Here is a 26,124-nt window from a genome sequence, read left to right as displayed (position 1 = left end):
TTTTTTAACCAAGGTGTTTTATAAAAGCGTCCTCCCTGTATTTGATAGTGAGAAACACAAAGAGAAGTCTAATGTTGCATGAAGTGAACACAATGGTTTTATTACACGTTGAGTGAATCATAAAAAAAGTACATGGTATCCTCGTCTATGCTTGACAAGAAGGATCGTATTGCTGGAGCTTGTTTAAGTCAATCAGGCACTCATTGGCAGTAGATATTTCCCTTTCTATTCCTCAGACCCTATCAAAAGACGTTACTGTGTAAAATGTCAAAAAATAAAAAAAAAGAGGCAAGAGAAGTAATCTTCTTCTTTTTAATCGCAAGTGGAATAATTGGAACCCTCTTAGGCTCATTACACGAGTTGCCCGCCAGCCAAAAGACAGCTTCCAAATGCCCTTCTTCATTCATGATGGAGCTTTGAAAAATACTGTTTCCTTTTGTAACAAATCTCTATGAAATGCAATAACTAGAGGCCTTGGTCCCAACATTAACAGATAATCCTTCGAAACATCTTTCAACAACCTCTGTCCGCCATTTATTTTAAGCAATGCGATGGGATAACGGCTACAATTTGGCTCTGTAGTATTGTCATTAAGCACATTGCACAGCCCTTATCACCCTTTTTTTGGCAACGACATTCAATTACACATAGTATTGCATGACTGTAGCAAGTTCATTTGGATCCTTACTACTAACAAGCTGCCCATGACTGTTGGTAATTACAGTCACAATAATTACAAGCATCGATGTACGATCACACTATTACCCAAATTAACCTTATTTAGATCAGCCACGGTAGCTATAACCAAGACATTCCTGTAAAGAATGGTAAAATGTCCCTTCAGATAAATCTAGTATAATTAGCTGTGTGCCTTACAAGGCCCGTGTGGTGGTAAGAATTAGAGCTACTGTAGCAAAGGTCATGCAAAACAATTTGGAGAGGATGCAGACTGCATGAGTAATGTGAGGAAAGGGATTAGAGCAAAATCGTGACTCCTAATTTTCCCCGTCTATCCATTTTGGATAACAGATAGTTGTTGGTTGTTCTCTTTATGTGCTTCTTTTCCAGCCAATACTATAAAAACGATAAAAGAAAAAAAATAATGGCATGTAGACTCCTAGCTAACACAGTTTGAATGGATTCATGATTAGATTTGAGGAAAGTGCTACAGGGGTATCAGCAGAAATCAATTCCCTCCCATGGAGGTGTGATATAACTGCTTCGTCAACCTTGTATTGCATCTGTTCATTAGCTCTGGGTAATCGTTTTCATGCTTAGCCTTAATTGTGAAATTGCACGTATGATAGCGATAGAAAAAGAGAGATGCTGCATGTGCTCCACCCAAGTGCACAGGTTAGACTAATCAACCAAGCCCAAATTGTTGACACAGAGGTAAACAAGAAGTCAACGCCAAGACACCGCCAAGGTACTTCTATTTTTGTTGCTGCCACTTTATCCCATGAGGTTTGGCTCTCTGCTAAGCTGAGAGCTGGATCCACCAGGAATTAATTTCACTCCCTCACCTCGTCACCATCGCACCCCGATGAGATAAGTAACAGCTTCACAGTCAAATATAGCATTTCAAACAACACATATGCTTATTTGTGCTAGATCGGTCTCTATTCCCTGTTGAAACATACCCCCACCCCCCTCCCTTCTCTCACAATTCTCAAGAACACTTATTTAGTAATGAATGATACAAACAGCTCTACACGAGGAGGCTTTTATACTGATGCTGACTGATTGTAACCTAAGCAATAGCTGCAGTGCATCACATTTTTTTTTTCACTTTTAAAAGGATCCTCCACTCTTTTTACAAATGTGGCCTAAAATCTTTGAAATGTCCGTAGTAGAAGATCTATGCCTAACAAAACACATTATTTTGCACCATATTCTTGTTACTAATTTTTAAAAATGGGAATACTTTACCATTTTAAAACATGTATTCCACCATCTTGAAATCACATAATTGATGACGTTGCACAGCCCTATTTGCCTGTATATATCCCATTGTTTTCTGTTATAGTGAAGCATTCAGTCTGCTTTTTAGATCATTTAGCAGCTTTTTTGGTCAAAATGACAATTTATGGTGCTTTTAGTTCCTTTAAATAATCGGGAAAAGTTAAAGTCTTTTGTTCACCAAAAGAGGTTAAAAATAGTTGTGACCCAAAAAATGATCTATGACCGCAGAGGGCGACAGTTCTAACTCTGGTTTAGAAGCAGAGAAGAAGAGCTCAGTGCGCTGACAAGTTCTGGTGGCTGAAGTTAGCGAGTTAATCACGGACTGTTGAAGGACTCCCACCTAAAAGGACTTCTATCATCAGGGTTTTCTGCTCTCGATTTGCATTGTCATTTTGATTTCTGTTTCACACTTTGTTAAAGAAAACACTCTTAATTAAAGGACCGAAAAGGTTTAGGTCGACATTACACAAATAAAGTAAAACAAAATCTCAATGCATCCCTAAAGTAATCAGCGTTAGATATCAGTCAGTTCATCAGCAAAACATCTAGACCTTTCTTTTATGGTTGATGAATCTTTACTTTACAGTGTCTTTTGGTTGCCTGGCAACCCTAAAGTGATACTTTAAGTGTCCCTTATTAAAAAAAGTAAACAGAATGTGTTTCTGTGTAATAGTGCTCTGGTGAGGTCGTCAAAGAATATTACCAGTGTTTCACTTGAAAGAGAAATTATGTCTACAAGCAAAATGGAAGTTTTTAATCTCAAACCAATCGTAGAGTTGCACAATTTCCTCCTCGCTGCTTTGATCAGTTCATCTTTTTTATATATCTGTAGAATTTATGATCTGGTGGCCTGAACTTCATGTTTTATTATACAAAAATAGAACTCATTGTATCAAACCATTAATAAATGAATGCAGCTAAGGAACTAAAGCTCATTCAAAGTGCTCTTGGACATTTAATTTAGCTGCTTTCTTTCTAGTTAGATTCAACTGACAGATAAATTTCACTTTGGTAGGGGCTACGAAATGTGCTTTGATCCATATGCCTTTGTGAATAAAGGGATTTAAAACCCATAAATTGTGATTGTCATTGATCTCTGTTGTCAGATGCCTAATCTCTATAACTCATATGCACAGTGGAGACATTGTGTGATGATGTCCTCCCCCACATCTGAAGTCAAAAACAAGTGTTGAGAAAGGCAGTGATAAGAAGGTCCTTATCCTTTTAAAGACACTCCCATAATCCAACAGTGGTCGAATGAGGGGGAGGCGTCATCTTGAAGGGACTTAATCTGGATTATAGCTAGTCCTCCAAATTAAACCAAAAGCCAGCTTTCTGCAGTTGCTCATGTGAGCTGGAAAATAGCTCATTAAACATTGCCAAAAGCAAGGCAACAAGGGAGGTCCATGTTTTCCCCCACTGGAAAAACTAGTATAGAAAACGCTGCAGCGAAGCCCAATCCATCACTATTTTGATTGAATACTCACACCCATAACTCAAAATGTCTTCCATGATGCGTGTACCTGGTTCTTCCTGCCAAACAGCTTAGCCCCTTGCAAGCCAGGCCAAGGCCATGCTGTCCCCTCTGATGCTGCTTTTCCCCAGTAAAACAAGGCCAAATCCGGTGCTTAGAGGCTGAAATAATCATTGCTGTGTAGCAAACAAATAAATAGTCAGAATACAACTCCAATGTATATCCTCCCTCAGCACACTTGTATTTTGTGTTATCCTATCGTCAAAAAACAAAAAGGGGTAAGCTACGTATTAGCATTTAGCAGGGTTTTCTGTTAGCTTCGATAACGATTACTGAGGGGAAATGGTAGCAATTGTCTAGAATATATATTTTCTCCAATGGATTCCTTTTAGAAAAAAATTATATATTACTATTTCGACCGTTCGTATAAGAGGGGATGCCTTAAACTGCAAGGCCTAGCAATGGGCCAGTTAGCGTTTTAACTGGCCCAATGTTTTATACGGATGAACTTTTATACTGAATAACTTTTTATCCCGACAGACCTTTTCCGTACCTTATGTTGTTTTTTATGATGATTGTGTCTGTTTGGCTTGTATCTTTGAAGTGTAGTTAAATATTGTTGGGAGAGGCATGTGTTGTACTTGTGCAATGACAATAAAATGAATATATTCTATTCTATTCTATTCTTGAATAAATTAGCTAGACAATGTCCAGCTTGTTACAGGTGAATTACATTCTAGAATGATTTTATTTTATTTATTTAAGAAATACTGATTATTTAGGACAGTGGTTCCCAAAACAGGGGTACAGGAGCACATTGCAGGGGGTACACATGGAAAGATTTAACAATTAATTTAAAAATAATTGGGAAATGTTCCTAGTTTCTTTTTATTTATTTTTACAAATTCATTACAAACTAGGAGTACTATTGCTCAACAAAACACTATATTTTCTGGTAATTTATTGAAACAGGATTATGTTATGTCGTAGAGGCCATTTTGTCTAATTTCTGACAATAGGAGACAATAATTAGCGAGATTTTACAAAAAAGACCCTATTTACTAACTACTGAAGTAATGTAAACCAATGTTTCATACACAGTTGGGGGTTTAGCACCTTCTGTTCCATAAATGAAAAAGCATATGAAATTATGGAAATGGTACTTATGATATTTGACAAAAATGCAAAGGGGATACAGGGGACAAAAATGATTTGGAACCACTGTTTTAGGATAAGGCTTAAAATTTGGTTAGCTATTAAATTCAAAAGTAGTGAAGGTCGTGTCTACCCAGTGTCTCTTGGTACATATAAAGTGTATACACCTCCAACCTCTGTGGACACAGATATTTGGACTCGTTTAGTGCATGAACAACATTTGATTTACTTTGATGTAACAATCTCTGAGGAAGATAAAAGCCATGAATGGCAGCATTCGAAGCGACCTGTTCCCAAAAGGACAAGTCGATCTGTTGCTAAAGCGCAGAGATTATAAGCAATCTTCACTTTAACAAGTATAGACATGCTGCTTTTCCCCACTCACCAGCTCACTATAAAACTGAACAGGGAATGTCTAATCTTGGACTTGAGGAGGTTACCAGGGAATGTAGTGCACTCAGAGCATCCTGACAGGAGCCAAGTTCTTTTCATTCATTAACTTGGCTGCCTGTGCTGCGGTATGTTAAATCCTAGACGTGAGAGGCAAGTCAAAATCTGTCGTCCCATTGTTTCTCAACCGCCAGACAGCCCAACCTTTTACTCTGCTTTCAGATGCCACAAGAGCAAAGCCATGTGGGCAAAGTCTTTATCAATTCCCCTTGCAATCTAATAACAACTATGATCATTAGTAGGGCTTTCATCTTCCAAAATGAAAGGTTCTGGTCTACTACAGGCTCTATCACACATACCTGTCTTTCCAACTTGACCTGGTATCACTCATACAAAGAACTGGTTTCACCACTCCATGGGAAAACAGATAAGTGTGTAAATAATATGCCTAGGCATTTTGTGAATACGGTGCTGAAAAAAACAGGTCCATCTGAATTGTTTTCAGTATGTATACATAGAAGTGCCAACTAGAGCACAATAATGTTGAAATTACTCATTAACCTGTATAAAATCTATGGCCCACTTGAGATCAAACTGCTAATTATAAATGAGTTTGACACCCCTGCTATAGATAATCAAAATACTAAACAGCATTTGATTAAAAAAATCAGCTAATTCTAACAACAAATGCTTAGAAAATAACCTCAGTTCTGATTTCTTACTTTTTTTTTTTTTTTTTTTTTTTTTAATGTAATCAAACCCCATTCACTGCTCCTGTAATGAGCTATTCTGATTTGTGTCTAACAGCATATAAGCGTTACTGACAACATGAATAAAAAAAAGGAGCCACACATTGAAGGCATTAGGGGTCCCACCATCTCCTCAGACAGGGGCACAATGGGAAAAGGAGTCGAGATAAAGGAGGGAGATGACAGAGGTGAAGGAATGGCTGACACTGAACAGGCAGAGAGAGACGGAGGAGAATGGGGGTAAAAAAGAAAAGAAAAGAAAAGAGGCCTGAGACACTGGCCACACAGGGCAGGGAGAGTGCAGGGGCTCTGAAAGGCCTATACTCGGTCATAGCCCATTAGGCTGACTGGGTGAAAATGCTACAGCTCATTACATGCTCTGCCTCTGTTCTGTGGATGAACAATGCACAATTACGCTACCCTGCTGCTCTTGTAGCCATGCTGCTTCATGCCTCTGAGGCGACCGATATTGCAGCAATAGAGGCTCGCCTGCCAACAGCCTCTGTGCTCATCAAACACCACGTACATGTGCTCGCTAATGCAAATCCAGGTTTATGTCCACAAACAATAGCGCTGTATGAATTTGCTGAAATGAAAGCAGGGGAGAAACATAACAACGGTGTAATGCAGCATTTGTTAGAGGAAAATATATGTTATGCTGTGTTTTGTTTCTTGAACCTGTTTTAAAATTCAGGTATTAGACAGAAGCTAAGTCTTAGTATTTAATTGGTGAAAAGTAACTACAAAGTACAAATACTTTGTTACTGCACTCAAGTCGTTTTTTTTGTATCTGTACTTTACTTGAGTATTTTTTGGTGACTTTTTACTTTTCAAACAATTATCTGTACTATCTACTACTTACATTAAAAAAAAAATAAAATAAAAAAATAGCTTGCTACATTTAAGACCTACGAAGATGACGTAAAAAGATGCAAACCAACAACCGCAAAGCTGGAATAAAAGCTTAAAATATTTGTATTTACAATTTTTATCTATAACAAGTGATAATTCTCCAGGTGTTCATAAAGTGTAACAGATTTAATTTATTTCCATGTACCAGTTTTCTACAAGTTCTTAAAAATGTAAAAATCAACGCTGCTCTGGGTTTAATTGAGCATTTGCATTTTTTTTTCTTGACAGATTTTATTTACAAATTGTATTTAATATGAGTGCTAAATTCTCCAGATGATCAAAGGTAACAGATTTAACTTGTTTCCATGTGCCAGTATTCTACAATCAGATATGGAATTTGCTGGTTTAAAAACCCTGTCTTATTATTTAAGGGGCATTTGTTTTACTATTTACTTTTTTTTTACATTTAGTAGCATGTACTTTTTGACTTTTACTCAAGTAAGGGAGCAATTTAAATACTTTTACTTTTTACCAGAGTCATTTTCTATTCAAGTATCTATACTTTTACTTGAGTACTGAAAACTAATACTTTTGCCACCTCTGCCTGAAAGATAAAATCACTGTAAATGTGGGCGTAACAAAAACTGCATTGCAGGTTTTGGCTATATCCACAAGCAAATTGGTTGCACTTCAAGTAATCCCCCAATCCATTCTACTATTATGCATGCAGGAATTGACTGGTACGAAAATTGCTAACAAACATCCTCCTGCTCTTTCTTTGTTTTAGGCAACAAAAAAAGGACACTCTGAAAGGTCATTCTTCCCTGATGTCAAAGCCGACTGCTTGGAGAAGTTTCTGTTCACAGCTTGGATTTCTATGTTTCACCACTCCCACTCTGGTCTGCCTGTCATTCAAAAAGCACCGCTGCAAGCCATTCTGGCAAGCCAGAGTTCATCAAAGACATGACAGTCATAGCAAGGCATAATAACAGAAGCATAAAAGACTGTGTTCTTCTTCTTCCGTTCACACATAAACTAGATTAGAATGTGACTAAAGCATAGCAACTATATAACAAACTGTAGAATTCCTATGATACCGGAATAACGTAGTCTTTGTATAAATATTTTAAATATAACAATAATGCATCAATTTTATATAGCGCTTTCTCATAGACACTCAAAGTCGCTTTACAGAATTGAGGCATTATTCTTTCACTCCACACTTAGTGGTGGTAAACTACGACTGTAGCCACAGCTGCCCTGGGGCAGACTGACGGAAGCGAGGCTGCCAAAGTGCACCATCGCCCCCTCCGACCACCACCAACATTCACTCACACACTACATTCACACTAGGCAATGTGGGTGAAGTGCCTTGCCCTAGAACACAATGACAGATACCACTGGCGTGACTCCCACCCCACTGTGGCACCTGGAATTCTCTGTGGTCTCCCATCCAACTACTAACCAGGCCCAGACCTGCTTACCTTCCGAGATCTAACGGGATCGGGCAATGACAGGCTGGTATGGCCACAAATATAAAGAACACAAGAAAAGTATCACAGAATAATTGCCATTAACATCCCACTATTGTTAATTTTCTATGTAACTCGGGACACATATATTAAAGAAGAATGTCCTCTCTTGCTAAATATCAGGAGATCTGTGTTAATATTCCAATGCCACGGGGTGCATTGACACCCCGCTGCAGCTACAGTAGGTTGTTTCTATGACAAGGCATTGGTCGTGTGTTTATAATTGTATACGCTGACCTTTTCTATCCAGTAATAATAATATTAATGGAGGCTTTTCCACCATCGGCAAAGAATTCTGCTTTAATCAAAAACGGGTTACAGTTCTCGTCTTTTCTTAGATTGTGCTTTTCCAATTTTTTTTTCAACTCATATCTAGTTAATGTTACATGCAGAAATATCACAAATTACATTTGATTTAAAACATGTAGAACGCCGAGTCCGGCCACCTGCGCCTAATGCATAAGTGCCAATGTTTGGATTTCACACCTCGATTTTAGGAGTTTAATGAGGTAGATTAAAGGAGAGAAATTCATCATACTCACATTGGAGTTGAAATTCAGAACAGAAAAAAAAAAAAAATCAAAGCCGTTGGAAGCTAATTTGAATAGGTAATTACATCCACACCACATTGCTTGCAGGGCTTAACAAGGTGCGTAATGATGTTTCACCTTCCCCAAAGATAAACATCATCACTGTGTCCATTTCACTTACTCCATTTAGCTTTCTCCCATTTGCAGCTGGACCCGTCACACAGTAAACCAAATGTCATTTGAATAATTTTTGCATTCAGAAACATCATGGCTGGTTAAATAATGAAACTCGATCATACTTTTATGACTGCTGAAGCTGATATTTTTTGGCAAATTTGCCGTGATGTTGAACATATTTTCAAGATCAGTGGTAGAAATTGTCATCATAGTTTTTTTTGCATACCTTTTTTTTAAGTGGCAATAAATAAACTCCAACTATGACAAAATATGTGAATGAAAACTATTTCACAATATATTAATTTTTTTTTTTTCGTTAACTATACAAATACAAAACTATAATTTCATCACATTGGACAAAATCCAATCAGAACTAATGTGATCATGTGGTCTTATGTATTGATCACGTCATAATTGTATGTGTTTTTCTAAACATTATTACCATCAGTGATTTTTTTAAGTTTTATTTATTCAGGCAACTCTTTTTTCAGGAAATTGACTTTGATCTCCTGACATGTTTTCTTTTTGATCAAAGTAAATTTCATGGGAAAAAAGTTGCCTGAATAACATATTACTCAAAAAGACAAAGCAAACCTTATGGAATAATTACACAGAAGTCAAGGTCACATCAAAGCGATCAGCAGACGCCTCTGAAGAAGACTGGCAGTTGAGAGTCAAAACATGTCAAGATATCAAAGTAAATTTCCTGAGAAAAAGGTTGTCCGAACAAATGAAACCTTAACAAATAATTCAAAAAGAAGAATCTATCATATTGAAAAATGGTGAATGGATCTAGTTTTATCTAGATTAGACTAAATCTAGATTTAGTCAAGACTATAACTGTAATTGCTGCTATATAAATAAAGTTGAATTGTATAACTGAAATAGTCCCGATGACAAGATTTTGACCAAAACTAAGTTGCATTTTAGTTAAAAGACTATGACTAACTAAATCAAATTTGGCTGTCAAAATTAACACTGTAACAGGATCAGTCATTATTTCTATATAATAATAATAATAATAATAATAAGTATTAAAAAAATAAACTAGTAATTGTTTTTAAGTGTATACTATACAAGTATAAGTGAAAAGTAACGTAGTTGCTTTTTGTGCAGGTTGACAACATGTGAGCAGTGAAATCTCCTGGTCTCAACATGGCATTTAACAGAAAGAAAATCGTTGACACTATAAATAGACACCCCGTCCCCCCCCCCATTCACTCCCTCAATTTTCTAAGCCTTGCTGTTTTTTTCTTTTGCATTTCCCCTCTGTCTGTACAAGTCACATGTAGTTAAGGACACATTCTTTGACATTTGTACATCATCCACTGTCATTCACGTGTTTTGACTTTTCAGCTCTTTTGGCTACACGCTCTGGTCTCAAAGAGAGGGTGGCAACCCAGCGGGGGCCACACGCCTGTGACTGGCTGCCTGAGGTGGTTATGTCAGTTCATCGTACCTCTGCAACATCAAGAGTGACAAGCCGTCATGGGACGTTGCGGGTTTGGGTCAAGGCTATAAAAACTCAACCAAGTGTAAAACTGACACTGGTTGTGCATTAAGTGAAAATCATCGCGATGAGTAATGTCTCTTTATCACCCACAGCTTGTCTGTTAAGTAGGGTGGGCGGAGCCAGCAGAGGACAATAATCATTGGGCTCTGAGTACATCACTGTCACACATTCTTCATTTACTGTTTGACAGACGTGGCTTCATGGCACGTAAACACTGACACTTGCAAAGCAAAGCGTCTTTCTGAAGTCAACGCCTTACAAATATCCTCTCTAAATAATTAACGGGTTCATCTGCCAGTCATTCAGGTGCGTCGAAGCTTTTAGTGATGAAACAACTTATTCTCAAATGCTGTAAGAGAGGGAGAATTTTAGGAATGTGACCTACATGTCAGAATAAAATGAGAAACACTGATGTATCTTCTCTCTTATTGTGCAGTATCCGTCTGCCTGGCATTCTCTCTCCTCCACTGTGATTAGTCTTTGACAAAAGATGTTTTTTATCATTGAATAATATTTCCCTAGAAAAACATGTTTTGTGGATTTCCGTACGTACCTGTGAACTGAATTTACACTTGTTACCAACAGTAACAATAATAAATATTGTACCTTAGAGTGAGATGATGGATTCCTGTTGAATGACACTAACCCCAACCAGTCAAAGCAGATGGTTGCCACCTCTGAACCTGGTTCTGCTGGAGATTTCTTCCTGTTAAAAGGAAGTTTTTTTTCTCCCCACTGTCACTAAATGCTTGTTCATGTGGATTTTGTTGCATTTTTTTTCTTTTACTATTATGAATCTTATATTTTGATAGCGCTATGAAATGACCTTTTGTTGTAATTTGCGCTATATAAATAAAGATTGATTGATTGATTCAAACCACAAACTTGGCTTGAATCATGATCCTGGTTTTGATCTAGCAAATTTGAGGTCAATAGAATAGAGATTTAAGAGTATGTACTAGAGCCAGACCGATTAATCTGTGCAGCTGCTAAAATGTCATTGACATTGGTCATTAGCCTGACAAATTATTCAGTCGGGCTATAATATGTAACTGATGTATGAACTTTTGGTAATACTTGAAGTTTTATACAAAAAGCTGACTTTACATTGTTGTTATAATGACATGACACCTGGCATTAGCATGAATAAAGTGGCATGAAAACTGTCATTAAGTGTAGTTCGTTCCTCCATGACACCTTATTCATGCTAATGGCAGATAATACAGCGTAATGTCAGCCTTATGTAGAAAACTTCAAGTGTTACCAAACTTTTTTGTGGAACTGCTATCGCTCTGTGCTTTCTATAAGCAGCCACTTTTGAATGGAATCTACTGATTATTAAATTACAACACGTGCACTCGGTCATTGTTCACATCTACAGTTTGTCTTTTTTTATGTATCTGTGCACAAGTTTGCTTTTCCGTGGTCATCATTGGCTTCACAATTCTTATGTTGATGGTGTTACTAATTAAAGTTCCATTTTTTTTATTTAACAGTGTTTTGCTTCTTTGTCTTGAATCATATTTTGTGTATTATATGCATTAGTGTTTATATATCCCATGTTTATCAATGGTTATATTTCATATATCAACTATCAACATCGGACATCGGAAAAAAAAAATCCCATGTATGTCGGGCTCTACTAAGTACAAGATATAGACTTAGAATCATAGAATTCACTGAAATCATTGGTTCATGAAAAATAAATAAATAAATCAGAAACCGATGGTAACTGTAGTTATGTAGATTATGATGAAATGCTATTACTTATGCCGTCTTTGCTATCACTGGCCGTCATATGTCATAACCAGGTATTAGACTGATGTTTTAGGTCATTCAGTTTTCTTCTACTTTTTACAGGGACCTTCAATTGTTTCTGTCATGCATGCACACGGGGACACTTCTGTTTCGCTCTTTAAGTTTGTCTTGATTGCTCCGCTTTCCAATCGACCTTGATTTTTTTTGTCAATCATGGCTAATTTAGTTCTTTTTTACTATTATTTTATTTAGAATGAGAGAAACTGGTAAATTGCAGGAGGTTGTGTTTTTATTAGCTGATGAAAAGCCTAAATGGCAAAATGGCAGCCTTTGCAGGTACAAATCGAAGTAGGAAAAATACTTTATATGCAAACCAGAACAGGGTTTTATTAGCAAAAATGCTGTTCAATGCCTCTCAATTCTTACTATGTGGAAATTTCTGAGTTGGTCATAATGATGAAAATGATAATGTCGCAGTCCATATTTCAAATAAATGTGACACTCCATAGGAGATACTGGTTTCATAAGGACTTGTGTGGGGGGAGATTGGCACTTTTAACAGATGTGTGTTATTCACTGACAGCATGACATCTCTACTTTGCATGCTCAATAAGACACATTCCAATGCCTTCATGAATATGGTCCTGATGTGAAGTGGCCGCATGGCCTCGCTCAAACCACACCTTATTGTCATTCCTTACATCAATATCAAAAGATGTTGCTTAACACAGAAAACACAGAGGGAATGGAGCCCTGAGATCCTTTGTTAGTTGTTTTGTCTTTGTTTTCTTACGAAAGCATCCTTTGAGTGACTTTGAAAGCTGAACAAACAACGACAAAAATGTACAGCGGTTTTTTTTATTGGCTTAAATTCAACCTGACACTATGTGCTACAGCATCACCGAGATTTGAATAACAATGCAGTTAAAGGAGAGGTAGGCATCATGAGCATCTGGAGCTTGATTGCTTTAATTACCAAACTTGACTTGTGAAACACACTCCCCGCTGAATGCTTGCCTGTCATTCAACACGTACGCATTTTATGACTCATTTGTTGATGTAAAATTAATCAGCTATTCAAAGGAAAATAATACTTCCTCTATATCAGTGGTTCTCAACCTTTTCAGCCCGCGACCCCCAAAATACAGGTGTCAGAGACCGGGGACCCCCTCTGTACCTGAAGGTGGTTGAACACAAACATGAACATTGAAGAACAGTCATGTGGTGACAGGGCCATCTATAAGGGGGAATAAAGGGGAGAGTTTTTTGGGACCCATCTATAAAGTCAGCAAAATGATGGTCCATTGTTCTATGAATCAGTGATAACCACATTTATTTATTTATTTATTTATCTGAATAATATCCACTGTTATACAGGAAGTTTATTGTTATTTTCACCAGTGTATTGTCATTTTAAATATGAACATTTTTTTTTCAATCTGAAATAAAATGGGTTAAAAGTATCTAGAAATGGTTAAAAAGGTGGTGAAATTGGGATTTTAAGAACCACAAAAATTGGCTACAAATTGCAAATTGGAGTGGTCAAAACGTCATAAGCAAGTGGTAAATAGGGTTCAAAGCGCCAATATCAGCTTAACGGTGGCAGAAAAAAAAGAAACATTTAGTTTAAACTGATAAATAATGGGCATGACAAATCGTGAATGTGGTTAAATTAGCCAAAATAAGCATGAAATACGGTAAAAAAGTGGTTAAAAGTGACAATAATGGGTCAACACATGCAACATTAGGTGGGAAAAGTGGTGGAAAGGGTTTATACATGCCAGAAATGTCTTGAAAGTGGAAAAATGTGCAGAAAAAAGCATTAGAAGTGGCAGAAAGGGGAGTAATATAACAAAAATCAAGAAAAAGTCATGAAAATAGCTTAAAATATTGCAAGTTTGGTGTTACAGAAAAAGGGTAAAAATAAGCAAAAATTGGCTGAAATCGTTCAAAAAAATGTACTTAGTTGCTTGAAGGCACCTGGCGTCCCCCTCCCAGTATCTCCCGACCCCACGGTTGAGACCCACTGCTCTTTATAATCATACTCCTTTATGTACCTTTATCTGAATAAGGCTAATCGATAAAAGTAAAAAACAAATCTTGCTGCTATGCTCATTATATTGAGTCACAGGTGTGAGAATCCTTCGTGTGCATTACAAATTTAAAAACACCTTCTCGCCAAAGGCCATCCCTTTACTGAATAATTGTCTCCACCAACAAGTGATTTCACTATAATTAAGCCATAGAAGACAGCTCTATTCTCCTGTGAGCATTCATAATAGTGTAACAACAGACAGGCCTTAACAAACGTCTCAGAGAACAAAAAAACTATTCATAACCAAGGTCTGTGATGTACAAAAAGGTATGTGCTGTGACATGCTAACATGATGGTCGAGTACAATAAACACAATTCATTCACTGGTATGAGGCCTTTAGGGAGACCTGTCACTGTTATCTTGGCCAAGTCTGCGGCTGTGTGTGTGTGTATGTGTGTGTAGTGTGTGTATGTGTGCGTATATGCCACCGTGCTTTGTCTGAAGCAGGAAAGGCTCCACTGCAGCTGCTCTGACACAAGCAGGATGCTCAGTGCCCCAAATAACCAACAATGGAGGACAACTTTGGATCGATCAAACAGCAAAATGACAAACTAGGACAAACTTGCATCCCCTTTCTCTCCATTCGGAAATAAAACGCCCCCTCCCCAAAAAAAAACATGTTAGCATTTCCTACTAATAGCATGAATTTTTTTGATGGTGTAAAATAAACAAGCACGGAGCCATGTCTGTGGAGGGGTGTGAAAGCCAAAAGCTTTTCTGCTGAGGACAAATAAATCATGAACGATCATGAGGCTACTTTGAGGATAAAAACTATTTTTTTAAGGGACAAAGCAGACGGGTGTGTCCTAGACAGTCAATGGCAAACGGGTTAAGGACTTGTGGAGTTAAGTGGTTTCAAGCCCAAGCTTGCTCATTGTAAACAGGCAATTAGCATTTTGAAGTACGAAAGGTTTTGTGATTCTTCTAGAAAAAAAAAAGGTAGATGTTGATGTTCTTTCTCATTGCGGTGTAAAATTAACTATCATATTAGGAAAAATCAACAAAGGTTGCTAATTGGAGTGGAGTTCTAAGGGTTAAAAATGCTAAATCCTCACTGTGATTGTTTACAATATCTTTCAAACTATATAATAACAATAAAGAGCTCATAAAACGGTAGTATAATCATATTATCAGAGTTTATTTGGTCGCTTGCATTTCAAAATGGTTTTCTTCAAACACCTTTTTCTAAAAGTAGCAAAAACTCGACGGAGATTACATGTAAATACAAGCAGAATGACTAAAGTAGATATTATTTAATTGCAATATTAGTTAAATAAATCCACTATATATATATATTCTTCTAAAAATGTTGTAAACTCAAAAGAACAATACGTAAAAGGAATGTGGTGACAGAAGCAACACCTATCTCACAGTATTATTCAAAGATTAAACTGCTGTCAGAATTGACAGAGGCCTTCCTCACAATCCTCACAAATAAAATAATCAGATAAAAACAGGGATAAACTCATGTTATTGTAGAGAATACACCTTCCCGATTCTGGTGCTGCTTTTTATTCTCTCTATCTCACACTTGTCTCGTCTCAGGCCAAAGAAAATGAGCAAAGGCCAGGTCAAAGAGATGTTTGTCAACATCAAGTGCAAGAGGAGAGCAATGGAAGCTGCATGCTAAACAGCTCAGGCCTCTATCAAGCCAATCAACTGCCTCAGAGGAGATGAGAAAACGTGGTCAAAGCCCAGACACCTGGCACTAAGGCTTCCCATTCAACCACCACCACTAGCACTCTCTCTTTATCTCTCTATCTGCCCTCACACAGCTTCATCAAGATAACAGCAAGCTTTGCATGCGGAATCATCCAAATCAATGTTTCTGTCCTGTTTCTCATTTTCATTTGCTGAAACAGATAAAGGCTGCACTGTTCCTGCAGTGAAAAGCTTTCATTGCATCAAGGTTTAGGAGGAACATTTCTAAGGTGAGAAATGGGTGGAGTAGAGCCTGACCACAATGGGATTTTTAGGGCAGATTTTTAAAGTGTAAGTACACCATAAAACCATTTTTTTTTCTGCTGAACACATATATTTTTAGGTATAAAGTAATGCAGTTTATTGATCCTAGTCCCACTCTTCACATTTTAGTCCAAGTATTTCAATTTAGCATTTTTAGTTGTAAAATGTCAGTGATTACATTCATGTGGAAATGTGCTGCGCTGTGGGGGGCGGGGCTGCTGTGAATGGGCGTGTCTTAACTACTGCAGGAGCAACATCCATAATCAAGACATTTTTTTAAATTTCACCCTAGTGGAAGGTCAGCAAAAACCTGGGGGTGTACTTACACTTTCAAGTAAATATCCAATGTATCTGCCGATAACCCGTATAGTGCTCAATAGCCAAAATATCCTCCGATATATGAAATAAGAACATCGATAAATACAGGATATACTGTATATTAGGGGTGAGTAATGCCTGGAATCTGGTGATATGATTCGTATCCCAATACATAGGTCACAATACAATACGATATATCCAGATATTAAAGTATAAGGTGATTATTGCAATGGTTTTTTTAAATATATGACTTAAGAAACAACTAATCTGGAAATTTGTACACCTTCATGAGAACATTATGTATGAAATATATTGTATTGGCATATTTTACACACAAAACATTGGTTTTACCATGCCATGTGCCAACAAGTTAACAAAAAAAAAAAAATACAATCTCCCTTTAACTTTTAAACCAATTTTGACAACAAATAAATGCATAAAGTTAGGACTTTCTTTTTAGATCTTATTGAAAAAACATAAGCTGGTCAACATGCCCAGATTCCAGTGCACTTCTTTGTGCAGTTACAATGTCTCCTGCAGTGGAAAAGACTTTCCTGGTTAAATAAAGGTAAAAAAAAGAAAAAAACGATATGAATGCATTTTGAATCGATCCGAGAATCGTGCGACATAATATCGCGATATATCGCTGAATCAATTTTTTCCAACACCCCCACTGTATATACTGTACATTAGTGCAAATTCTCATAATAACCAAAATATAATTTAAGACAAAGAAGCAAAACGCTGCTAAATTAAAATAATGAATTTTAATAGGTAAAACTGCCCACATAAGAACTTTAAAGCCATTAGAAAAAGGCAAACTATTTTCAGAATACAATAAAAAAAAAAAAAAAAGAATGAAGTTGCTCAAATCTCAAACAGTAAATGGATAAATCAAAAAATTGTAACTGTAAACAATAAACTCGTGCAGCAATTCTCTACTGGTGGGTTGGGCCCCAAAAATGGGTCACGGACCTGTACTGTGTGGGTCGCAGACAGCTGGTCAAAAATAAATACATACTTATGTCTCTCATGTTGGACTTGTCTTTTATTTTGAAAGAAACTTTTCTTTTGAGAGGCATGCTGTGAAATCCAGGTTACACAGGAAAATATATAGATGTATGCTTTAAAAAAAAAAAAAAAAAAGATTATATGTGTGTTTTTAACAGCTATTTTTGAAAAAACTACCATCGACCAACGTTTTTCTAAAAAAAAAGGTTGGTTGTGATTGAATGATCGTGGCAAAATGTGAGTCCCAGATTAGATTGAAACCAATTGAGAACCCCTGAACTAGTGCACTTCTCCCAGTGTTGTCATCTTGTAATCATTACAGCTGATTCAAAAGATGCATCTTATAAAGCAGAAAGAAAGAAAAATGAATATGTCAGTTATGTAATATTATTGACCGATGTTGATTAATACGCAATAGCTACAAATGGCTTGATTAATCGTTGGGTTTTAGGATAGAGTGAAAGTCATTTCAACGTCTTCCAACCGATACCGTCACAGTGCAGGTCAGAGCTGGTTCCCCCTGAATCCCCCACCTCTGCCTCCAACCAGAAAGATAACACCACAACACAACACCCCCTACTCAATCGCATCCTGTTATTCACACACACACTCACAGAGAACTGGCTCAGACAGGCCTAGTAAATCAGCATGCCGGTAAGTAAGTCTCATTGACCCCCTCAGGATCCATTGGTGCCTGGATTTCTCTGGATCCTCTAGTCAATATATCAATACCCATCTTGTGTTTCTTGTTTTAAGACCCCCACACCCGAACTCTGTCCCCCACTTTCGCTGCACTGAATGTCAAACGGAGATTGGACTCATCAATTACAAGTGTGTACCTACTTCATGTGTACACATACACACTGTGGCAAGTTTGTTGTCGTCTCTATGAGTAACCATAACACATTCACACACAAACCCACACACGGATGCTCCATTTCTGTCTGACACACAAATAGAAAAAGAAAGGGGCTTTTTTTTTCAATGGGATTACCAAAAAGATCAAGATCAAGAAAAACAGGAATGTTGGTAAAAGCATCTAATTGAGGAAATCTATGAACTGCACACAGCTAGCATACAACTGTCAGCTTGAATAGTTTTCTCTGTTATATACTCATTGCTCTGCTGTAGCCATGCATGGCATGTCAGAGTAATTCACAACTGGCTTTGTGAAGCATCCATGCAGTAATATTGCAGCAAAATGGACAACACACATATTTAAGTAATTTAAGTAATAATTACTCTTTAGGGTAGCAGCACCTGAAATGATGTGTAGTGAAGATGATTAGTTGGGTCAATACATCTGACAGGTGCACAAACTCCTGTAGTTTTTTTTACAGTGCTCAGCACAGGGAATCAAAAAAGAGGAAAACAAGTGAAGCAAGAGAGGGCAAATAATCCACTTTGTCAAGCCTCCAAATTCTGGTTGGCAAAGCGCTCTAATCACAGGTCAGGCTCAATGTCTCAACACCTTGAAATGTCTTTAAAGTTTCCTCTCACTGCCTGACTTATTGCCATTTCAAATAGCTCAGCGCTTCTGTGTCCTTTTGGTTCAATGGATTACTTGAATTAACTACATCTTGACAAGTGTCGAATCCCAGTACCACAATGAGAACTAATTTTGCAATAGATTGAGGCAACTACTTCTTCACGTCCACTAAGCCTCTAACACAGAGGCTTTCATCTCCAGAATCCATTTCTCAACTATACCCCAAATCTTCCCTCTACAACCAAAGAATCCAAGCCAAGGATGAAGGTAGGACAGAGCACAGTGGATTGTAGCTCACCTCTGGCAGTGGCATGCCGTTGATGATGAGGTCTGGCTGTTGGTGACCCTGCCCCGTGAATGAGTGCTGATAGCCATGGTTGGGAGCTGCATTGCGTGAGTTCTGGTTCTCCACGTTGAGGAAGGTGCTCTCGGAGCGCCTGCAGCCCAGTGGCAGGCTCTGCTGGTGGTAGTCGAAGTAGTTGAGCGAGGAGGTGAGAGATGAACAACTCACCACATTCATCTTGTCCGTCTCCTCAACGTCTCTCGGCACCAGTCGGATGTCGTTCTTGCTCAGCTTTTTCTTCTTGCTGGACTTCTTCTGGTTGCCATATGAGTACTCCGCCACCCTGCGCAAGTAGAAGAAACTGAACAGACTCAATAAAGCAGTGTTCTACCTTCTCCTCACATGTCCACATGCTCAGAAAGCTCGCCACCATGCCAGTTTAAGCCACAGTCAAACAATGAGTACTCATTGCTCTTTTCTGGGGTGGAACGATGCACCTCCATGACTTCCCACTTCCATCCTGCAATGGGGCTACCATCCCATTTGTTTGTTTGCGTTTGCATACTCCACAATTGACATGTCACAAGCAGGCAGACAAAATGCAAACATGCCAGAGCCATGGACACAATGCAAGAGCACATTGATGCTGAGCAGCCCTCCCACTACATGCAACATATTCAAATCAAAATCTCACACTATTTTTTTTTATCACCACATCCTAGCAATTCAGAGTGCAGCAGCAATACTGATTCAAACAAATTTATCTGCTCTCAAAAGCTGCTTACGATTCGAATTGAGTATTTTGACTCTAATGTAAGAAAATGAGCCACAGAGCTTGGTTTCATCAAAGGATTTCTAGACTCCAGGAAATGTTCATTCTTCAAATAACATTGCAGCCTTCCACAAATGAGCAGATGCTAACTACTCCGCAGTGATGACTACAAAGCTCACCGAATATATTTGGTATAATGTGAGGAAATAATTTGACCATCTGCATTGCTTAAATTGATGGTAAAGGTAATTTTTTTAACCTTAAAGCACATCGCATATACATTAAACCATGAAAAAGCACTATGAGGAAAGCCTCTGCTTCTGTTTATTGTCATGTCTTAAATGTCTTTTTGAGGCACCACTGGCTTTTCCTTGCCCACTAAAGTGCAGCTCTAATCCTTTGTTGCCTCTAAAACCGCTCTGGCTAAGATAAAGAGGCATTGTAGTTGGTCTTTATTTTTTTCTTTTGGGTTGCATCTAGAAAGCACTCCCTACCTTTTTTTTTTGGCTCCACTTTGATTCAGAGAGGAGAAAATGGGCAGACACATGGCTGGAAAATGCTCAATCACTTATTGTTTATCATTTGAACATGTTGCCTCTCTACTCAGAGCCTAAATTGAAATCTGGGAAAAGGGGAGGGTGGGGGTGTCTTCAGAGTCAGGCAAACTGACAGAGGACAAGAAATAAATTGGAAATAACTGCTACTCATATTGGACTGAGAAGAGGTGACTGAGAAGTAGAGCACATCAGTGCTGATTAAAGCGCCCAGCAGGGAGAGTGAAGCACTGACAACTGCTCTCTGAATATTGAATTTTTTTGTTGTGAATCAGTGCGTATCTACTGAACTAAATATACGACTGTCAAATTTTGACATACTTCCTTGACCAAGATGGTGGGAAACCGATTTGCCTTTTTTTATTTTTGTCGCCCAGTTGCCTTTCTGGAGACATGAGACGCTCCTTCTGACAAAATTTAATGTTGAATGAAAGCGATTAAAAACTACAGGGGAGCAACAGATTACTGGAAGCCTGACAGGACTTTTTTTTTTTGACAAAGTCATATTTTAATGGATAGGATTTTCACTGATGACGCTGAGACAAGTAAAGTTATTTTAGCAACTTCTGGTCCATTTTTTATTGCCAATATTGCCTACAAAGTCAAAGTTAACCTCAAGTCAAGAAAACTATGTAAGGAGTAAAATATGATTGTAGCTGCAGGTGAAATTTAAGAATCCAATCTATATGTAAATTCATCAGGATAATGTGGCACGAGAAGTCAAAGCCACAACTGAATTTTAAATTGATGAGCTAAACGCTGCATCCGATGCTTAATAAAGAGAAAACAATAAAAAAAAAACGTTTAGCTGGTTACCGTGGTTACTCTTAGCCACTTAATGGCCTGGATATGCACTAATAATGTGAGTAATATGAATCTGTGTTTTTCCACATGTAATTTTGTATTAGATTTTTTTACGCTGTAAATGTCACGCTGATGATAACAAGGGTCCAATCTGTGATGTGATCCTGGACGATTGTCTATAATCACACTGGATTACAGCTGATAACAGCCAATCAGCTACGGTGGATGGTTAAATAATAAATGTCTGAGGCTGCTACTGAGCCACTGGGACATTAATTGTCCAGCAACACAGCTGCAAATTGAACATGACAGTTGACCCGTCGTATTTATGAGTCAATTGGTTACAATAGAAGGAATAAATCCATCAATCACGTTTGCCTAACACAGAACATTGAGCTTCGACACAATGAGACTGATTTAAGGCAATGGGGTTTGTTCTGGTCTGCTTCGGTATTTAGCCAAGGTGGGGGTGGGGGAGTCTGCAGCTCTCATAACTGCTCCTCTACATCAGTGATTGTGAGTATTTTTGGTTTTTTTGTATGTCTGCTATTGTCACATTATAATCAGGCCTACATGTTAGTTTTTGTGTATGGGCTGTAAAATTAAGCACCAAGGAATGCATGCTGTTTATCCACGTATTTCTGATGTTTTGGATATTTTAGATTTGAAACCTTATTTATTTAAAAAGGTTTGCATTAATTATTGATGGATGGGGAAAGCTTTGTGTTCCATATGTTCATTTTCATCTTAAGACTATGAAATGTGTCCCGTTAGGATAAAAATGTATTGACAAATGTTTTTAATACCCCCTGCAATTGGTTATGGACCAGTATTTATTTGAATTTAGTTTGCCAAATTTAGTCATCAGGCCTTTTTCAGTTATAGTCTAGTTTTAGTCAACTACATGACGCTAAGATTTTTATATTTTGTTAGTTGACTACAATATACAGCATAAGACTATTTTTTCTTTTTTTTAATTGAATACCCCTTTATTCAACTCATATTGAATGGTATTAATGTTTGTAAATACACACAGGCAGATTTGATGTGATCAATGCTTTATGACCACATGATCACATTAACTCCTATTAGATTTCATCCCCTGTGACAAAATTGTAGTTTTGTTTTTATTAGTTAATGAAAATATGAATATATTTTAATGTAGTTTTCATCATTTGTTTAGTTGTGGTCTAGATATTGTTGTATCAAAAATAATAATGTCACAGACGAAAGCTACGATGAACATTTTTAGTCAACAAAACGTAACACTGCTATGGAACCCTTAGAGGTCCACGTACCCCAGGTTGGGAACCACTGCTCTGCATGCTGCATGACCAAAAGCGATGCAAAGAGAAGCAGAAGTCACACACACACACACACACACACACGTAGACTACCTGCAGTTGTAGGTCCTGATCTCCTTGTTGTCCCTCTTGCACTTCACAGCCACAAAGATCATAGTGATGAAGAGGATGGCTGCAATGGAGCCCAGGGCGATGATGAAGATGAGGGACAGGTTGACGGGTCCAATGGGTTCCTGTGCGTTCAGGTCAGGGGACAGGTACACCACGATGTAGGCCGAGGCGGACAGGGAGGGCTTCCCGTGGTCCCTGGCCACCACGGTGATCTCGTAGTTGGATTTGGTGTTTTCTCCAAACATCCTGGTGGATCGAACCTCTCCGTTCACCGGGTCGATCTCAAAGAACGCCCGGTCCCCCTCTGAGATGGTGTAGGTCAGCCGCCCGTTCTCCCCCTCGTCATAGTCGTCAGCTTTGACCTGGGTCACCATATATCCCACCCCTGCGTTCCTGGGGATGGAGACCTCAGCAGTGCCATTTACCAGGGGAGGGTTGGTCATCACGGGCGTGTTGTCGTTGACATCCAGCACTACGATGCGCACCGTGGCGTTACTAGACAGAGAGGGATTACCGTTGTCTCTGGCCAAAACTTTAAAATCAAAAGTCCTTGTGTACTCGTGATCGAATGATCTCATAGAGTAAATGCGGCCTGATGGGTTTATGCTGACATATGTGTTTACATCCATGTGCTTAATCTCTCCGGGGACTATGGAGTATGAAACCGTGCCATTCATCCCCAGATCCGGGTCTTCTGCTGACACAGCCAGCAGACACGAACCGGGCAGGTTGTTTTCCATCACCATCTCCTGATAGTGAGGCTTTAAAAAGTGGGGAGGGTTGTCGTTTTCATCTGTGACTTTCACTACCAGAGATTTAGTGGCGCGTAAAGGCGGGACACCGCTGTCCTCCGCCTGGATGGTGAGGTTGTAGGTGTCCTTCTGCTCCCTGTCCAGCCTCCCATCAACAAGTATGGTGGAGAAGCTCTCATACTCCTGCAGTCTGAACGGAACGTTGCCCTGCAGTCTGCACTGCACTTTACCGTTGGCCCCTGAATCCTTATCTGACACCCGCACCAGCGCGATCACATAGCCCCGCTGCGCGTTCTCACTCACTTCCACCATCTCAGTGTTCAGTGAGAGCAAACTGATGACAGGTGGGTTATCGTTAGTATCCATCACGTTCACTGTGACTTTACAGTGCGCAGGAATGGAGTTGGGACCTAGATCTTTCGCCTGCACGTCTATCTCATATATCTGCGTGGTTTCGTAATCCAACATCCCGTTAACGGTGATGATCCCGGTTCGAGGGTCAATTTTAAACGCGTCCCTGGTTTTCTCGGTGACGTAGCTGTTGAAGGAGTACACAACCTCTCCATTAGTGCCTTCGTCAGGATCAGTAGCGTTCAGGTCTATGACCATCGTGTTCATAGGGGAGTTCTCCATCACATTGACAGTGTACACAGGCTCGTCAAAAACAGGGTTGTTGTCATTAGAATCGATGACTTTAATATTTAACTGGACCGCGCCTATTTTTGGGGGGTCTCCTCCATCTTCAGCGCTGATTTCGTATGAATAGTGGGACTGTGTTTCTCTGTCCAACGATTTTTGCACCACAAGTTCTGCTATTTTGGACCCATCCCCTCTGGTTTTTATTTCTAGACCAAAAAGCTCGTTTGGAGTGATGGAGTAAGACTGCACTCCGAAGATGCCTGAGTCTGGATCGCTCGCCCCCTCTAGGGGAAACCTGGTACCAGGGGAGGCATTCTCCGAAATTTCAATGTCAATGTGGCTGGTCGGAAATCTGGGTGCGTTATCATTCAAATCCTCAATTTCCACTTTGATGACACAGATCTCCATGGAGTTTGACATCACTTCTAGGGATATAACACACTTTGGATTCTGTCGACAAACTATATCCCGGTCTATCTTCATCTGCGTTGTAAGGATCCCAGCTGGGCTGAGTTCCACCCATCGTGGTTCTGAATTGGAAATAACTCTCAAATACGGAGGCTGCGGCGCAATCTGAAATCCCTGCTTCAGTGCGTCCTTTGTCACGTTCCCAATGACTGAACCGGGCTTCATTTCCTCGTTTATTCCATACTTTAGGTTAATAACAGCCTCGACCCCGACCCAAAATATAAGGAACACGGCCGTTAGTCGTAATAAATCCATCTCCTTGGTTTGCATTATACCTGTTGACTTTTTGTTGGTCTAATAAAGAGCTTGACTATTACGCACAGGCGATGCTCGTGAGAGGAAACTGTGAAAAAATATGCGGATAAATCATTTAAACAAAAAAAAAAAAATGTTTAAAAAAAAATAACTTAAAGGTCAACACTGTGAACTATTTCATAGCATGTAATCTGCAAATCTTACAAGTGCCTTAACCTATTTTACTCTTCTTAGGCGCAGCACATCCTTTGGTCTGCAGCAGCGGACGGAGCGTTGGGGACAGCAGGGCTGACAAAACATGCTGAATCTTCTCACAGGAACAGGAAAGTCGACTCATAAATCCGGGCAGTTTGACTCACATGCAGATTTTCCATTTTCAAGAAGCTTGGAACGTTAAAGTCAATCTGAAAAATCCCTGCGCCTATAAGTCCGGACACATCAATCTTCCGTACAGATGAAGAAATAAAGCAGGGAAGCGTTAAATTTCTTCTAAGTGATGCAGATCAATGTTTAATTTGAGGTGAACAGCGTGTTCTGTGTGTTTAATAAAGCTTGAAGAAAGATTGATCAGCAGCAGCCTGAGTCCGGATGTCTGAACAAGGGATGGAACTGCGGGAATGTCTCATCACAACAGTCAAACATTTTTTTTTTTTTCTTTCTTTTTCTTTTTTAATTTCCAGCTGATTTCCGCCTTTCTGTCCCTTTACGAAAGTCTTCGAGCTTGTACTTACTAATTATTTCCTTGGAAATGTTTCACAATCCTCGAGTATTATCCAATGCAACACAAGAAAGAAGAAGAAGAAAAAAAAATCATCCGTTGAAAATGTCACCACAATGTGCCAGAGGAGCCTACAGCGCGTCCGGAGCGCATCTGATGATGAGCTGCAGCAAAGTGAAGCAGGAGCCTGGATGAAGCGGGAGAGGGGTGGGGGGGGCGGGGTGTAGGAGAAGCACATTGGCTGCTAGTCTGTTTAGTTCCCTTCAACAAGCGCTCCTCTCGATTCACTGGTGCACACTGACAGACGCGCAGCTCAGAAGCCGAACGCTCCGTCTCAGGACCCGCAATCCCCTCAGCCAATCAGGGGTTACACAGGCGGGCCGGGGCTACTGGGTGGGTGGGGCGAAGAAAACACAGCCAACAACCTGTTCTCCAGCAGAATCCATAAGGCCATGGGAAATCACAGTAAACTAAAGCTGCATGATTTTAGCTC

General features: G+C 39.0%; 1 protein-coding gene and 1 pseudogene across 4 annotated transcripts in view; both read right to left on the bottom strand.

Annotated features, from left to right (window-relative positions):
* The window catches only part of pcdh19 (protocadherin 19), an 81,006-nt gene extending 55,116 nt beyond the window's left edge, over positions 1-25,890 (bottom strand). The window contains exons 1-2 of one of the 4 annotated variants that reach the window (XM_028459526.1): positions 22,782-25,890; positions 19,270-19,615 (exon numbers count right to left, since the gene is read on the bottom strand). In XM_028459526.1, coding sequence (XP_028315327.1) covers positions 19,270-19,615; positions 22,782-24,928 — 2,493 coding nt within the window. In that variant the 5' untranslated portion in view covers positions 24,929-25,890. The remainder of the gene's footprint in view (positions 1-19,269; positions 19,616-22,781) is intronic. The other 3 variants (XM_028459528.1, XM_028459527.1, XM_028459530.1) reach the window with 3 other exon arrangements.
* LOC114471702 (uncharacterized) lies at positions 8,000-8,117 on the bottom strand (annotated as a pseudogene).
* Positions 25,891-26,124: the final 234 nt, after the last annotated feature.

The sequence above is a fragment of the Gouania willdenowi genome, chromosome 10 (assembly GCF_900634775.1).
Source record: "Gouania willdenowi chromosome 10, fGouWil2.1, whole genome shotgun sequence".
In the NCBI taxonomy this organism is placed as follows: Eukaryota; Metazoa; Chordata; class Actinopteri; order Blenniiformes; family Gobiesocidae; genus Gouania; species Gouania willdenowi.
The sequence above is the reverse complement of the archived record's forward strand: the minus strand, read 5'-3'. Positions and strand labels throughout refer to the sequence as shown.